Source organism: Dunckerocampus dactyliophorus, chromosome 7 (genome assembly GCF_027744805.1).
Source record: "Dunckerocampus dactyliophorus isolate RoL2022-P2 chromosome 7, RoL_Ddac_1.1, whole genome shotgun sequence".
NCBI classification, from domain to species: Eukaryota; Metazoa; Chordata; class Actinopteri; order Syngnathiformes; family Syngnathidae; genus Dunckerocampus; species Dunckerocampus dactyliophorus.
The window spans coordinates 14,448,465-14,464,735 of record NC_072825.1 but is presented as its reverse complement, the minus strand read 5'-3'; the positions used below and the strand labels follow the sequence as shown (position 1 = coordinate 14,464,735).

The window sequence follows — 16,271 nt, the reverse complement described above, 5'->3', positions numbered from 1 at the left end:
AGCACTCTGTAATTAGGTTTATGAAGGACAGCTGTAATACATAATTAACAGAGATGCTTGCAAGCTAATTTTTTTCTTCACTTCTAAACACGATGACTTAAGTAAGCATGCATGAAGCGGTCTGAAGGCCTTGCATTTACTTTTGGTTGTATTGAGGCTTTTTTTCGCCAACACCTGCCCCGAAATATATTAAATCAGTTGTTTGTTTTCTTATAAACGAGGCCATCCATCAGAGGCATGTTTAGCTGCTGATGTACTCTTAAAATTTTTGAGTTTGTCAGTCTCCCTGTTGGTTGTGTAAAATTCTGATATAGTCTCCCAGTTTGGCTTTAAGACAACATCCCAGATGGATTGAGTTAGAAATTGACTGAGTCAATGTAGAGTGATTATAATGAGGTAAAACAGTGGAAAATGTTTGAATATTAATATGGTGGTGTTAGTTAGCATTTGCCTCAGGGTCCATGAACACGACCCATGTTGGGAGGGGCACTTTGTGTGTGTGTGTGTATGTGTGTGTCCCAATGTTGTTGGGTAAGTTCAATCTGACATTGCAGTGTAAATTCTGAAATAATTATGCTCTTGTTGTATCATAGACTGGCTCCAAAAGTTAATAGTAAAACACAGTGGCTCACCAGGGAAAAAATAAAATAATATAACTATCGAGTTAGAATAAGGACAAGTGAAAAGAATTGGAAGGGGCACTGTACAGGAGGACCAGTGTTTTCTTAGTGACAGTGCCAACCACATGACTGTCCCTCCCTTTGGCCTCTTTCATGTAGCTCCATCCTCAGTTCTCAGATGTGGTCATTGTCTCTGTGTTGCACAATAATTGGAAGTGATGGGTGCTAAATGAAAAGGCCAGGGGATGAAAACACTGTGGAAGCAGCTTGGATGTCTGAGTAGTTTGTCCTGTCTTCCCTTCATTATGTTTTCATGTGCTGTTTAGGAGACACAATAAACTCAACAAAGTCATAACATGGTGGTTGCTGTGGACCTATTGGCACCCCAGGATTTTATACTTGGTATGCAACTATGCATGCTGCTGGATGTACTGTAGACACATGCGCGTGTTTAGGTGTGTGCATGTGTGCAGTTTCGTAACATGTTGACGCACAACATGTGGCACCTTGTGCCCACAGTCACACGACTGTCTGACTGTCTGACCACTATTGCAACTTGTGCAAAAAGACTTTACTTTTGCATACAACTGTACAGACGTGAACAAATAAGGACAGGCAGGTATTTGATTCAAGATTCAAGAGAGTTTTCTTGTCATGTGCATGATAAAACAGCAGTTATACCATGCAATGAAAATCTTATTCTGTTCATTCTCCCAAGAAAAGAAAGAAAACACAAGAAAGAATAAGAACATAAGAAACATAAACACATAAACATATATACCAATAAATTAAGCAACAAAAACAGAAGAGACATTAATACAAATAAATAAATAAATAAAGTGCTATGTGTGTGTGGGCAAAACATCCGAAAGTTACATTGGTTGTTTTGAGCACATTGAGCTGTGTGAAAAATTACAAGTCAATCCCACTTAACGGGTCAAACTTTGGGTTTTAATAACAGTGCCATAATATGATGTATTTGTTCGGCATAGGTTAAAACTTATACGCACCTTCAAATCTTAAAATGTTTTTTTGCAGGTAATTACCACTTCTCTACAATGTTGAGTTTAAGAAAGTTTGCAGAGAATTTATTTGATTAACCCACTTAAGCCATGCTGTTTTACATGAACAAACATATTGAAACTGCTTAGTGTCAAATTAATTTCTTAATTCCTCTTTGTTTTGTATGTTTGTTAAAGATGGGCCTTTGTGATGAAGAAACACCTCAGTACCCACCTACTTGGAAAACATGGAATTGGCCAACGTAAAGAGAGGTAAAGTTTGCAGAATACTTTATTTACACTTCTTTACCGTGAGCAAAGTTTGAAGAATGACATTTTAAAGCCATATAGATTCACAACATCTTCCCCAAGGCAATATTTCAAGTCAAATTAAGTGTGAGATCTTCCATTTCCCACTTCAGTTAAATGCCCTCTTGTTTGTCTCTTTGGCCACCAGCTTACTTTTTTTCCTGTCAAACATTATCTGGTTCTTTTCCCCATCTTACTTCCTGGTCTTGCTCTTGAATTACAGGTGAATGATGTTTCCTTGCTAGTTATGTCTGTGTACAAGTATGTGTGTTTTTGTGTATGTGTAACATCTACAGCATGGCTCCATCCCTCTGAAACGGAGCTGTGCTCTTGATGTGTGTGTTTGTGTCGATGTGGAAAAGACAGATGAGATGGCGTTGTAAAGTCCAACCAAACCACCCACCTCCTACCCACTTGACAATCCAGAATTAGATGCTAAACATGAAATCTGTCAAACAAGGCCCCCAGAATAAAAGCAAACCACATTTTTCATTCCAAATTGACGCTAATGACAAGCTGCCACATAAGACAAGACAAGGTAGACAAGGGACCTGATATGCCTCTCCATTTCTCAGATATTGGTGACCAAATGTCTATGGTTTCTATGGTCCAGCTAGAATACATTTGGATTGGATGACCAAGCAAGAGCTTCATTAACATCATACACATTTTAATCTGTGGAAATTTCATGAGGCTTTACTTTTGGTATGTAAGTCGATCCATTGTGTTATTTTGCTATTCCAATTATCATGTAGTTTAGAAAGTAGGATTTGATCACATTCTCACATTTGAAATGTATAAAATGCTAACTGTTAATACTAGGCGATTTTAGCTCGAAACTCCAAATCTTATTTGTATGAATATGTTTATGCAGATACGTACCCATATATATTTCATGGCTTTTCAGAATAAATCAGACTGGCTTACACTGTAAATAATGAAGTCAAAGCCATACAATTTACATACAATTAATTTTAGTTTCAACTTTCTTAGCTTGCACGTTGTTTTTATTTTTTTTTTCCTTTTTTACCCAAGGTTAGCAAACTGAAACAAGACACACTCAGACAAGCAGGCTTGCAAAGGATCATCAGTTTTAACCTTGCCCTTACTTTTCTACTTCTGGTATCAGATCTTTTGTGTTATTACACCCCTCATGCACACATCGGCATGCATCCCTCTCAGGTGGAGATCGATCACCGGGTTCAGTGTCTTTAAACCTGTAAAGCACAATGTCATCATTTTACCGACAGCTCTGCAGAAAGGCTTTATCTCATCATTAATTAACCATCATATTTCTAAGAGGGTGCGGCTTAATTAGTACAAGGGCATTGGGTGGGTTTGGGGGAAGAAAAGACAGAGGATGGAGGATAAAGTGAGGAGACAAGAAAAAGAAGACATGATGGAAGTGTGAAGTTTGCACCCTTACAAAGACATGGACAGACCATGATTTTTTTGTTGGCTTTATTTTAACTGAGACAGACAGAATAGCAACAAAAATACAGAAAAAAAACCCATTAAGTATAGGTTGTAAATAAAATTTGAAACGCAATGTCTCACATCACATTCTCCCAAGTGAAGTGTTCATTCAAGTGTTCACTGGCAAACTTCAGATGCACCTGTGCATGTGCCTTCCTGAGTAGGGGGACCTTGTAGGCAATGCAGGATCTCAATTCACTACAATAAAGTGTGTTATCTATGATTTTATTGTTATTTATTTCATAGTCTTGGTTTCTTTCTGTATTTTATGTGTTATGCTCTGTTAAAGTAAACCTACCATGCAAATTATGGACTGGCCATGTCTTTGTAAAGGGGGTAATCTTACAAAATCAGCAGGGGATCAATATTTGTTGCCTCCACTGAAAGTTTAGGCATGCAGGCGTCTGTTTCCGTATGTGATAGGACTGTCTTGATGATTGATAACTGCACTGCTTTTCAAACCCCAGACCTGGAGACTAGGACACTAGCCGAGGGGGAAACTGTATATGTGTGTGCGGGGCGGTGTCTGAACTAGCAACTGGGGACCAGTGAGGGAGTGGGTTTAGAGGCGATGAGGGTTGTTGTAGGGGGGCAGCCAATAGTACACATATGCTGGCTGGCAGGCGTTGGAAAGATGGATTGCAGTGGGACAGTGTCAAAGAAGCAGTTTCATCACCATGTCTATGGCCCTGTTCACCTGATATTTTTAGAACACTGGGGAGATGCGTTCAAATAAAGAGCAGCTGCGGTACAAAATGAGGACGATACCTGACTAGTACTCCGCTCTTTTTGTCAGATCCAAAAGGGGATGGGTACGTGAGCAGTTTAAAGTTCTGTAGACTGGAATGAAATTGCTAAAAACAGCCTTTTCTGTCCATAGATTAGTTCACTATTTGAAGAGCTAGTGGGCACTCTACTGTCATAGTCCAGTGGCGAAGTACAGTATTTCATAGCCACGTGCATCACTGACAAATGCAGCACTTCCCTTATACTCACAAACTGATCATTCAACTTAGTCATATGTAGCTTATTTTTATCCAAGCAAACCGCAATGCTGTTTCCTCTTTGCTACATGTCATTTCAATAGAATATACAGTATATAGTACACATGAATAATAATAATAATTGACTGAATTTATACAGCGCTTTTCTAAACACCCAAAGCACTTTACACTGGCAACCCATTATTTATTCAATCCACAGTCACACACTGCTGGTGGTAATCAGTACATTTGTAGCCACAGCTGTCCTGCGGTAGGCTGATGGAAACATGGCTGCCAATTCGCTCCAACGGCCTCTCTGACTACCAGCAAAATATTCATTCACATTTACAACACATATACAACAGTGTGGGCTGCACAAGGAAACAACAGCAGTGACTGGGATGGAGGATGCTGGTTTCAAACTGCCAACCCTCTTGTTTCGAGACAGTTTCTCCTTCCTTTTTACTTTAAAAAAAAAAAAATCTGATGTAGTGAAACTCATTAAGTCACTGCCACCCAATTGTTAAAATTAAGTCTAATGACATAGATTCCAAGATAATTAGTCACACGCATTTTTGGGAGTAGCAGCATTAAAAATACAGTAACGGTGTTACAAGCTCAGTAACGGATAATGTAATTCATTACTATTTCAAATGTTACAATGCCATGACCAACATCTAACATTTGTTATTGGCTAAAGGTAGAGTACATATTCATGGCAGGTGCACCAACCACAGGTAGGTGGGTGGCGATGTTACAAACCTCAGTGCGCCGCAGCCACACAAGAGAACTAGTTGCAACAATGGCAATTCCAAAGTGGTCTTTCGTGTTAAAACGGGCATGTTCAGGATGGAAGTACAGGCACTACTTCAAAATAATTTATGTAAAAAGCAGGAAAATACATGTGAAGTGTACATTATGCCCCATAGCAAAGTGTTTGTCCGCATCTGTTGTTAGTAGCTCTATTCTCATGAAATAAACCACAAAGCTAAATCCCAATTCTTAGAGATATTTGAAGGCTTTTCAGAAAAGTAACACAATACTTACTTTCCCTGGTAACTGGTAATTGCATTTATAAAGGTGTAATCCACTACTATTGAAATTACTTTTGGGGGAAAGTAACTAGTAAATATAACCAATATAGTTACTATATAACTACATGAATATACAGTGGTGCCATGGGTCGCGTCATTAATTCGTTCCAGAAGGTCCGACTCAAAGCAAAACGGACTCTAACCAAAGCAGATTATCCCATAGAAAATAATGTAAATCCAATTAATCATTTAATAGTTTTACATACAGAAAATGATGCAAAAATAATTACAAATTACAAATGAATGGACAAGTGAACATTTAACATCACTTTAAATAGTTTTGTTGGACCCCCCTCCCAAAATAACACAAAATAAAGACATTATTCTGCTGCATATATCAAACTAAATATCAATGTTCTAGAACCAATAAACATGTAAATTGCCATTTAATATAGAAAATACAAAAAAATAAAAAAATGCTGGCTGCAGTGACGTCATGGAAGTGCGCCGGCGAGGATGCCTTATGTGTGCTATGTTTGACTGTGGATGCCGCGAACATGCTACAGTGGAACACTTTTGTTGTTGGAAGCCGAAATTAGTTTTATGGATGTAAAATGAGACAGGCAGAAACACAGTGTCATCCTCGATGCGCCGCCAGGTTGATAGATTGTTACACGCGACGGTGTGTATGCATGCATGTATGTATGTGTGTGTGTGTGTGTGTGTGTGCACGCAGTCCATGACTGAGCTGTAAGATTATAAAAGAGGAGAAATATGATCTTGGAGGAAAATTAAAATTGAAACACTTATATGTGAGGACAACGCTGAAAACTATGGAACAGACTGAGTAAGGAACTCAATCAATGTACCGAGATGAGCAAATTAAAAAAACAATACAAGAAGTTGATGTTTGCTAAATATAAGGCAGAAAAGTCTTGATCATTATACTTATTGTTCTGTCATACTTGTTTTTAATTATTTATTATTGATGTGGAATGGATGGGGGGTAGGATTAAATAAGCTTTGCTTCTTCCTACTCCTTTTGGACATGTGGAACTGTGAAATGATTCATGACATGTATTCCATTGTAGCCTTCATGCATGTTCAAATACAAATAAACCAAACCAAACCAAGATTTACATACTTCTGAAATGACGACTGTGTTCTCTCTAAGCCGTAAAATTTGCAGGTCTGGCACCCTTGTCCTTCGCCTTTCTCTTTTGTGCGGTCTATGTGTTTGTTAGGTCACGTATCTTTATACTACTCTGTTACAAACGTTCTAAAATGGTGCCCACTCCCCACCCCCCTCATCGTGTGCGTGTGAGCCAAGATGGCGGCGGAAACAAACCGGACAGTATTTTGGACGCTAAACAAGCAGGCGAACGCAAGCCAAGGCAAAATTGCAGCAAAAGTTTTGTTTAACCAAAAAACTCGCTGACCGGGGCAGACGTTAACCAAGGTACCACTGTACAGTATTACTTTTTTTTTTTTAAGTAATTTGCCCTACTGGTCACATGTGTACTTCCACCCCCTGTTGAGAGAATAGAACCAGAATGGGAGGTTGAGTGGGGCGGCAGACGAGAGAGGAAAAGAGGGCTGAACTGTTATGAAGTGACACAACTAGGTCTTCATTTCTGTCACACTACCATCTCTCACTAGAGGCACTAAGCTGATAAAGCCTTTTTGTCCTTTTGTCAGTATAGACTGTACAGTATATGTGGACTGCTTTAGATTTATCCTCATGAGGAGCATCCACAGTTGTTGACCTGTGACTGGATGTAATTCATTCAGAAGTGATTTAAATATTGTCTGTTATTACAAAAAAACACGTTCTAGTTGCTCTTCCTTTTACCATATTATCTTGTTGCAGATGACATGGATTTAATACGTGCATCAAGCTGATGTAGTGGGATGAAAAAAACAATCCATTCATGTTTTATTCATGCTAATTAAATATGTTTATAAAATTGAGTAAAGTCTTGGAAATAGTTTAAATATTTTTAATTCAACAAGTATCACCTCTTTTAAAACAGCACAGCTCATTTTGGCAAAGCTACCTATTTTTTCTTTCCTTAATACACCTTCATGGCCACTGTGTGTGTGCATACATGCATTCACGTGCTGGTGCACCAAAGTCATCACTTCAAAAACAAGGGAGTGGCTCGAGCGAGAGTAACTGACAGCAGTGACCTTGACTCAATTACTTGTAATTAGTTATTTTAAAACAGGGCGCCAAAAGACAACTGACCTGTCGCGCATACTTGTTTTTATAGGTAATTGTTAAAATGCCTGCCATTTTCATGCTTGTTATAATAAACTACTTGAACTAATGCACTCATCATTCTTAAACAAGAGTGCTGACAACTCAGAAGAAAGATATATTTGTTCAAGTTTAAAAAAAGGTACAATATGAGCATCTGGTAAGAATGATTTGACTGTTTTGAAGCTATCTAATTGCTAAAGCCTGCACATGGTTTGGTTGGCATTTGATGGAGCCATAGTGTAGTTGCCATTAAGGAAACAACATGGTTTTTATGCCTGAAAAATGCCCATGAGGTTGGAAGCCAACAATTGTCCAAAATGTCTAAGCTTAAGAATTGAGATTCTAGGGAACTAAGAAGATGAGTCCAACCTATGATTGTTTTATTAGGTGGTTTGTGTCAATACTTACTCATACTTGCCCATAGAGTGTATGTGCAGTTTGGCTGACAATGTCAATAAACATTTTTGCCTGTGGTCAAGTGGCTGTGCCAGGGGCGCCGTTTGGCTAAGCGGGCATCTGGCTTTGCAACGACAAACTGGGCTCGCAGCCGCATCCCAGCATGCTGCACCGTACAGCCATATTGACTGTGCAGGCTGTATAGGGACACAGGGCGGAAGAGCCCTGCCTGGAGTCAGCATGGTGGCAATATGGACCACACAGAGCAAGCCGGGGTCAAGTCACACACACAAAAATGCATGAAACCATAAGTGCGTGCAGAACTTCTATTTGTGCTGGCTAAGGAATTGTGTTAACTGTGCTGTAGAGCGATAAGAGTTGATAAAACAGCTTCTAATTCATTATAATAAAGCCTTTTCCTTAATTATTGATAATGAATCTGCTCTTTCATCTTTCTCTTTCTTCCTTCCCTTATCTGCTTGTGTCAGCACTTTGTCTCTCTGTCTTGATGTTGGGTGGTAAGGCCTAGTTTGTAGCCACCCAAGGGCAGCAGTCAGTAACGTCCCATGCTGCTGGTACTGTAAGCAAGAGATTAGTACAGAGAAACAGAGCAAGAAAATGTTAACTTCAAAGTAACTCAGGATATTTGCACTCACTATGGGATATGTTGTTTGTTTAAAGTTAGTTCTTGTTTGTATCAGCCACAGAACGCAGTACAGGGGGGAAAAAAATAAGAAACTTATGTCTCTATGCTGACCATACAGAACATACAGCACAAATTACTAATTGGTGTACAGCATTACTGAACTTACTCTGATGGAATTCATAAAGATCCAATTTCAAGTTTTCTGAGGCTGGCCCACTGTGGCCCTGACCAGGACTCAACACACCTTTTGTATTGTTTGCTACTTGTCTGAATAAGAGCCCGTGGACACCAACTGTTTACCCTACTCAATATTTCATGGAGAATGAGCACTCGCAGAATGAAGGATTGCATTAATATTGCTGTTAAAATTAAGCGATAATTACAATTTGTTAGTTTAAAAGCCATCACAGTCTATAAAAGTTTGATTACTAGAAAATTAGATGCATTAAGTTTTTATGGGTTGGCCTGTGCCATCACTTGGGAACGATTTTTATGCACTTGTCATGGGCATATGGTGCAGAATTGTGCAAGATATGTGTGTTTTTGTGGGTACAGTGTGTGAGGGAAGTATACTGCTGACACGCTGTAATACTTAAATTTTCACCCCTGTGGTTAAACTCATCATTAGTCAAATAAAGTACGATACTAGTGTTTTAGAACTGTAAAAGCATTTGGAAAAATATACAAAATTAGGCTGTGACTTGAGTTAGCGATGTCAGAGGTTATTGTACATATTGCGTCATTTGGCCAATGCTGTCACATGCATTGTCTGCACCAAGCTTTATGTTGATGTTGATGACTGTATAATCCAGCACAGTGTAGCAGGGTCCTATTGCTAACAACAGTATTAGTTAGCATTAAGCAACTCTAGCCACTTTTCATGTCAAAGGGATATGACCTTGACTTGTGGAATAACACTACAGCAGTAGTTTATCTTCTGGAAACAGTCTCTACCTCATCTTGGTGTCTAATGCAAGCTCCAACAGACAGTGTAGCTTTTGAAGTTTTTCTTGCCAAAAGAGTGATGTCATCCCTCGCTTTAATCCAAGTGACATTACTCAGGCAGACAGGAAAAGAGACCACAGTTCACCTTCATGTTCATATCACATCCTGTGGTACAAACCCAGACAGTTATACTGTACAGTGAGACTGTAATGAGACTAACTGGTGACAGTGGTCAGTCATTATGCACTGGGCAAAAACTGGCCTGTTACCAGCCTTTTTTTCTTCTCAATTGAAACATCAGACTGTCAAGGCAGAAATTGATGTTGCCAGGCATCACTAATGAACCAGTTAATCAATTAATTAGCAGAGCAGCGATTAAATTAATCCAAACTGGACAGGCGAGTGGCAGTCATGGATATATCCTGGAGAAAATGATTAACTCACACACTTAACAGGTAGCTATTAACAAGTCACTATTAAGTTTGAAGGCTTCCTGAACTATCCTGTTTCAGCTAAATACAGATCATCTGAATTGATTTAATTTTGACTTTCACGTGCAAGCCCAGTTCTGCTTTATTGCATACATTCTAACATAAATCACAGAACTTCATTGTCTGGTATCTGGTCTGATATAGAATGTGCAATATGCAACAACAACATCATATTACTCAGTTGGGTCAGCCCATGCAGTTGATGGTCTAGATGTTTTATTTGGTAGAATTTGTCAATACATCGTCTGACCATAGTACCCCCCCACAACGCTTGAATCAAGGCATAATGGTGAGAGGGTGGTGATGGTGTTTTGGGGCTCCCTTGATTATGTGACATCCTCCGGAAGAATGCTGGAGTTGTTTCCTCCGTTACTTATCGAGGGGAAAAAAGAGGTCTTTTCACTATTGAGACTGTCACTCTCAATTTGGACTAACGGTAAGCATGCACTACGCCTCCTGGATATTCTGCCCCACCTGCTTTCACCCCATTCCCACTCACCTTCCACATGCACGCACGCCTTCCCACACTCCCCTCCCCCGTGGTGGATTGCTGTGGTGACAGTTTGATTAGATCATCAATCGTTGCTGTTAACAGCGGTTTTCCTGAGCACCTGGACGCCAGGTCACAGCTGGCTGTGAGCTACCGCTGTCCCTCTGACCCGGAGACACGTGTTTGTGTGTGTGTGTTTTGTGTGATATGACAAAGTGGCCCAGTGCTTTTTTTTTATCCGGTCTTACGCAAATGCACAGATCCATGTTTAAAAACAGAATTCCTCAAACATTTATTTCTGTTCATGGATATATAATTCATATAATCTTAGGGTGCACTAACACTAGGCCGTACGCACTGTGCTGGACTTGGGCACAATTCCTCCTCCGTCTTCAGGCCTCGGCTGGCTTGCACTTACACTGAGCATTTGTGCTGCAGCCCGTTTACTTGTCCCATCATTATATACTGCTGAATTACTGCAATTATACTAACTTTGTGGATTATCTCCACTCTTATTTGGAGTAGTTACGATTACAGTGGAACCTCTGTTTTTGTATGATTCTGTTTTCGCCAACATTTTTTGCCAAAAATGTTGCCTCGGTTCTCGTACACTGTTTTAGTTATCGGACAATATTGCACGTACCAAACTAATATTTTACCCTTAGGCATGTTGAATATTTTGCTATGAATAAAGATGTGGATGGACTACTCCCAGCCTTGCTTGTTTACTCAGTCATCTTGGCTCACACACCCTACAACAAATCTTGGGCTACTTACAGTAGTTTACACCATAGTGCAGCATCCTGTAAGGCACATTCATTTGGCAACCGAAAATGAGAATGTTACACAAACTAGTCAGTTTATGTGTTGATACAAGTGGTTAGTTAGTTCAGATGGATATGTTGGCCCATGCTCGGTTAATTCGTGATATTTAGTTAATGCATGCATTGATATATTAAATATATTTTATACTACCTTTGTATAAACTAAATAATGATATAACTAACCAGAAAAATTTGAGAGACTGAAATTTTAACCCATGACAAAATTATTTAAATAATACAATCATCAATTATGGATTCTGAAAGGTTTGTGAAACAGGTCATGCAGCTCTAGCAAAAGTTTCCATATAGACATTCATTATACAGATGCTTGTGAAACTATGCCTGTGCATGTAAAAGAAAAGAAAGTACTGACGATGCAAAGCAAATTGTAAAAAGCAATTAATTTCTCTGATCAAGTCATTGAAGTAAACATGCTAAACTACTATATTGACTGAAGTCACATTGGGGACCTAGGCCAGAGACAAAGCTAAATTTGTGCCCAAATTACCAAAACAATGAGGACGATGTAAGTGTCTCACATCCAGACAGCTCTGCAGCTGCTATCCTACTATCCTGCAACCCAGTGACCAAGATTAATGAAACCTCTGCCATTTATAATTAGCGTGGCCACAGTCATCAATTATGTCTGCCCCACCCCAAATACAAATATTGTTATATTTGTGGGAAAAATCTTGATTTATTTCATTGTGCTCTCCGATGGAGTGAGATGAATGGCCTCCCATCACGGTCATTTGCAGAGAGGTGGAGGAGAAGTAAATGGCTAGCATAGTATAGATGAGTGAGGGGATTAAAAAGTTCTCTGGAGCCTCTGGAAGGAGTTATGCCACACACACTGTAGAGGACGCAAAAAGGGTCTGACATAAAAAAATAAAAAATAAAAAATAAAAAAAAAACATACAGGTAAAATGCTTTCTTTGTCTGGGTCATATGACTCAGGACCTTGACTTCAGCTGTCAAAGCTGTCCCACAAACCCAGTGCTGCACTGATTCAATATTTTGGGCCAAAATAAAGTTGCAGAAAAGAAAGAACCAGTAAGACATTTAGGACTACTGGAGCCTATCACAGCTGACCTTCTGCGAGAGAGAGGTTGGCAGTAAATCGCAGGGCACATATAGACAAACATTTAGATCTATTCGCACCAAGTCTACAATTCGCCTATCACGCATGTTTTCGTCCTCACACATGGGGAGAACATGCAGACTTTTGCCGAGAGGTCCTACATTCATTATACACTTTTTAATTCACACATAATTTGAATAAATATATATATATATTTTTAAACACAGCTCTCCCGCTCCCCTCAAACCTTCCTGCTAGCTCGACGTTCTACGATTTTGGATCAACATTTGGACCTAAAAGTGCCTGTTTAGATTCAGCGGCAGAACCCTCCCTTTCGGTCTTCAAATGTTGTTGTATACTTAAGACACAATCCAGGTTTAAAGGGATAGTTTGGATTTTTTGACATTAAGTCATATGACATCATCAGTGTCGTCCATCAACAGCGACGTACCCTCCACTTGGTCTCCTAAGTCCACTTCTAGTCGGAGTTTGGTGATGAAGAACGTAGTTCCAGGTAGTTGCTGGGGTTTCACAAGTAAGGAGTTTGGCTTCTCAAAAACAATATGCGTCCAAAAGAGTAATACAATTGCATCGCAAAAATGCGTACTCGAAAAAATCAGACCTCACAAATCGCTCTGTGTTATATTTGTCTCCCATCATATCCCTGCCCACTGTCACCTCTCCTTTGTTGTGTATGGGGAACACCAACATAAACAAGATGGCCGCGGCGCTCCGTCGTGGAATTAGATCCCTTTATGGCCTAAATATGCCTCACACACTTAGTAGAGGCAAGGTACTCACCACTAATACAATGTAAGATGATCAATGGACCGATTCAGTCTGAGTCACGTTGTAACCAGTCACAACACACAACTATGGTGCATTCCAGGGCCACCGAACAAAGTGTGAACTCATGATGAAAAACATTATCAGTGAAGCATACAAACATAAATATGAACAAACTGTGGGCTTTCTGACAGTGATACATACATACTGTACATTTTACCTGTATTATCACGAGGGCTGGGTATAGTTTGATTTTGAACGATTCCGTTACCGGTTCCAATTGCAATTACTTGTTTTGATTCCAGTCTCTAACGCTTCTCAATTCGGATTCTTTTCAGAGGCGGGGTCATACAAGTTTGCATGGTTTAAAGAGTGTTAAACTAAGTTTGTTTTTAATGAAATGTTTGAACTTCTCTATGATTTTTCTTTTATTATGTGAACTTTACCATTAATTTTGTTAGAGGTTTATTTTCAACCAGGATACATGTTAAACCATGGAACTTCTGATGTTATGATGTTTCTTTTCACAGTGGTACATAACGATCTTTATTTTTGAACGCCTCATGAAAAAAACATTTACACAAAACTCTTTTGTTTTTGTTAGCTGATGCTGCAGTCACTTAAACATGTTACTGACCTCCAACTAACTTAGATGCACACTATCAAACAAGCAAACGTAAAACGTTTGTTTATGAACACGGGCCAATGTTAGCGGGGTTTTTGAGTTGACCCACCGTATTAGCAGTAGTATAATATGTTGTGGCTCCAATGTTTGCAAAAGACAGACATAAATAAGTGTTTTACTTAACTGATCTGACTGGTTAGAGGAAGTCAGGTCTAGCGTTCAAAGATGGTGCACTCTGTTATATCTATACCATGAATCAGGAGGTGTTTAGTCATTTTGGATGTGCACGCTCCTGTGTACAATATAATTGTTTGAAATGTTGCACTGAGCCGACCAGTCTTTTTCTACATGAATTTCAGCCAAACAAACACAAATCTGAGCGCCGCCTCACACTGGCCATGGTTGTAATTGTTCACACATGCTTCCTGCCGCTTCTTCTTTGTTGGTGTTCGCCAGCTTCTTCTTCATTGTTGTTTGCGGCTATTTTTCTGGTGGGCCGACTGGGCATCAAACTTATGAATCAAAATTTTAAAAATGTTAATGATCTCAGGAGAATTGGCATACAAGTCCCGGTTCCCATCGGTGCTCGAGGCTCGATGCCCAACACTTGTTATCACATATGCCTATTTAAAAATTATCAACTTATTGTGTTTTCTGCAGAATAAATGCCTATTTTCAGAGAAAAAAAATGTTTGGCCAAAAATCTGCAAATTTGTGGAGGCGTGAATGCTGAATCATAAATGAGCGGGGATCCGTTGTAATTATTACTTGAGCACAAAGCGCCACTATGTGATGTTTTTTTATGGCTGACATTGTAGTCCCACAGTTTACAGTCCAAGTTGGCAGGCAGTTTGGGGTTTCTGGCTGGATGTTCGACATCTCATCCTTCAATACAGTTTATGCACTCAGCAAAGACACTTAATCCATATAGACGGGTGTTGAAACAAGCATAAACGGGCATTAGTGCAATAATGTGTTTGTGCATGTGTAATAGGCATCTAGTGCCAGATTTTTTTGTGTCACACACAAAGATAAAGAGATTATAAAAAGGAGGGAAAAAAAACGCTGTTAATACAGAATTGAGCTCGGTGTAGTTTCTTAAGCCTGTTTTTTTTTTACCGTTCCACAGCTTTGGATGTTTGAATGAGATGGGTCATAATTGCTTCATAACTTGAAGATGGGCGCATTATATGTATTCATCATTACACTCGACCTGCCCAAACACACACACACACACACACACACACACACACACACACGTAACCACACAATATTTATACACTTACTGCTACAGCTAGTGTATGCCCACTGACTCCAGAGAAAAGAGAGCGAAACATCTTGAATATTTTATGAAGCTTTGGGACCCCACCTCTGTCTTCCCCACCCAGGAATTTGACATTGCTGCAATGTCCAGTACACACACACACACACACACACACACAAATAGAAATAATGTTTTAAATGCAATCATTGTCAGACCCAAACAATGTCATTTATCAAGGGAGCATTTGGGGCCATATAATAAGTTTCACATTATTAATACAATTTTTCATCCTCTGTCAAGTCTATCTGATTTATTGCACGCATGTGATCTAAGGTGATCATTGAATTACAATTCCAGTAATAAGAGGGAGGATGGACCTGGTATTTTACTTGTGCCCACTGGAGCTTACACAGTCCCTCACTGAACACACGAAACACACACTTAATCCTGTATAAACAGACTATTGTTGCAATATACAGGAGTTACATACAAGCTAGACCTGGAGCCTTGTACTGGTCATGCTGAAGAGCTCATTTGCAGTCGCTACTCTCTGTGACCTAAACTAATTTTACCTTGTTTCTGGAATGGAAAGAGAAGAAGAAGAAAAAAAAAACAAATTCAAATTTTACTAGCCCTGTGTTAAATGGATTAGGGACAAAGCTCATTATTCTAAAATAATTTCGAGTCTCACAGAGTGAAGATGAGTGGTCTGTTGGAGGCTTTAATGTGCACATTGTTCTAGGCCCTAATGATTTACCGCTTCATGTTGTTTGACGTATACACTGCAAATTTTATGAAGTGACTGTCATTCCGGTCACTGACTTCATGTCTAATGAAAATCCCTGTTCATACACTTCCTTATCCAGACCCATGAAACATCAGGCCACAGTAAGCTACCAATAGTGCAGATAATATGATTCAATAAACAAATGAACAAACCTGAAAATGAATTATTTTGTGATCATTAGATAATAAAGACAGACTCCTCTCATAACAGTTAGAGCCTGTTTGAATAAGTATTCGCCCTATTAGCAGTC

At 39.3% G+C, this 16,271-nt stretch overlaps 1 protein-coding gene across 7 annotated transcripts in view; it reads left to right on the top strand.

Moving 5' to 3' along the window:
- The window catches only part of znf407 (zinc finger protein 407), a 191,083-nt gene that overhangs the window by 67,207 nt on the left and 107,605 nt on the right, over positions 1-16,271 (top strand). For all 7 annotated transcript variants that reach the window (XR_008571946.1, XM_054780923.1, XM_054780921.1 and 4 more), the window contains exon 5: positions 1,820-1,894. Coding sequence is in view for 6 of the 7 variants with exons in the window: in XM_054780923.1 (XP_054636898.1) it covers positions 1,820-1,894 (75 nt within the window). In the remaining variant the exon portion in view is untranslated. The remainder of the gene's footprint in view (positions 1-1,819; positions 1,895-16,271) is intronic.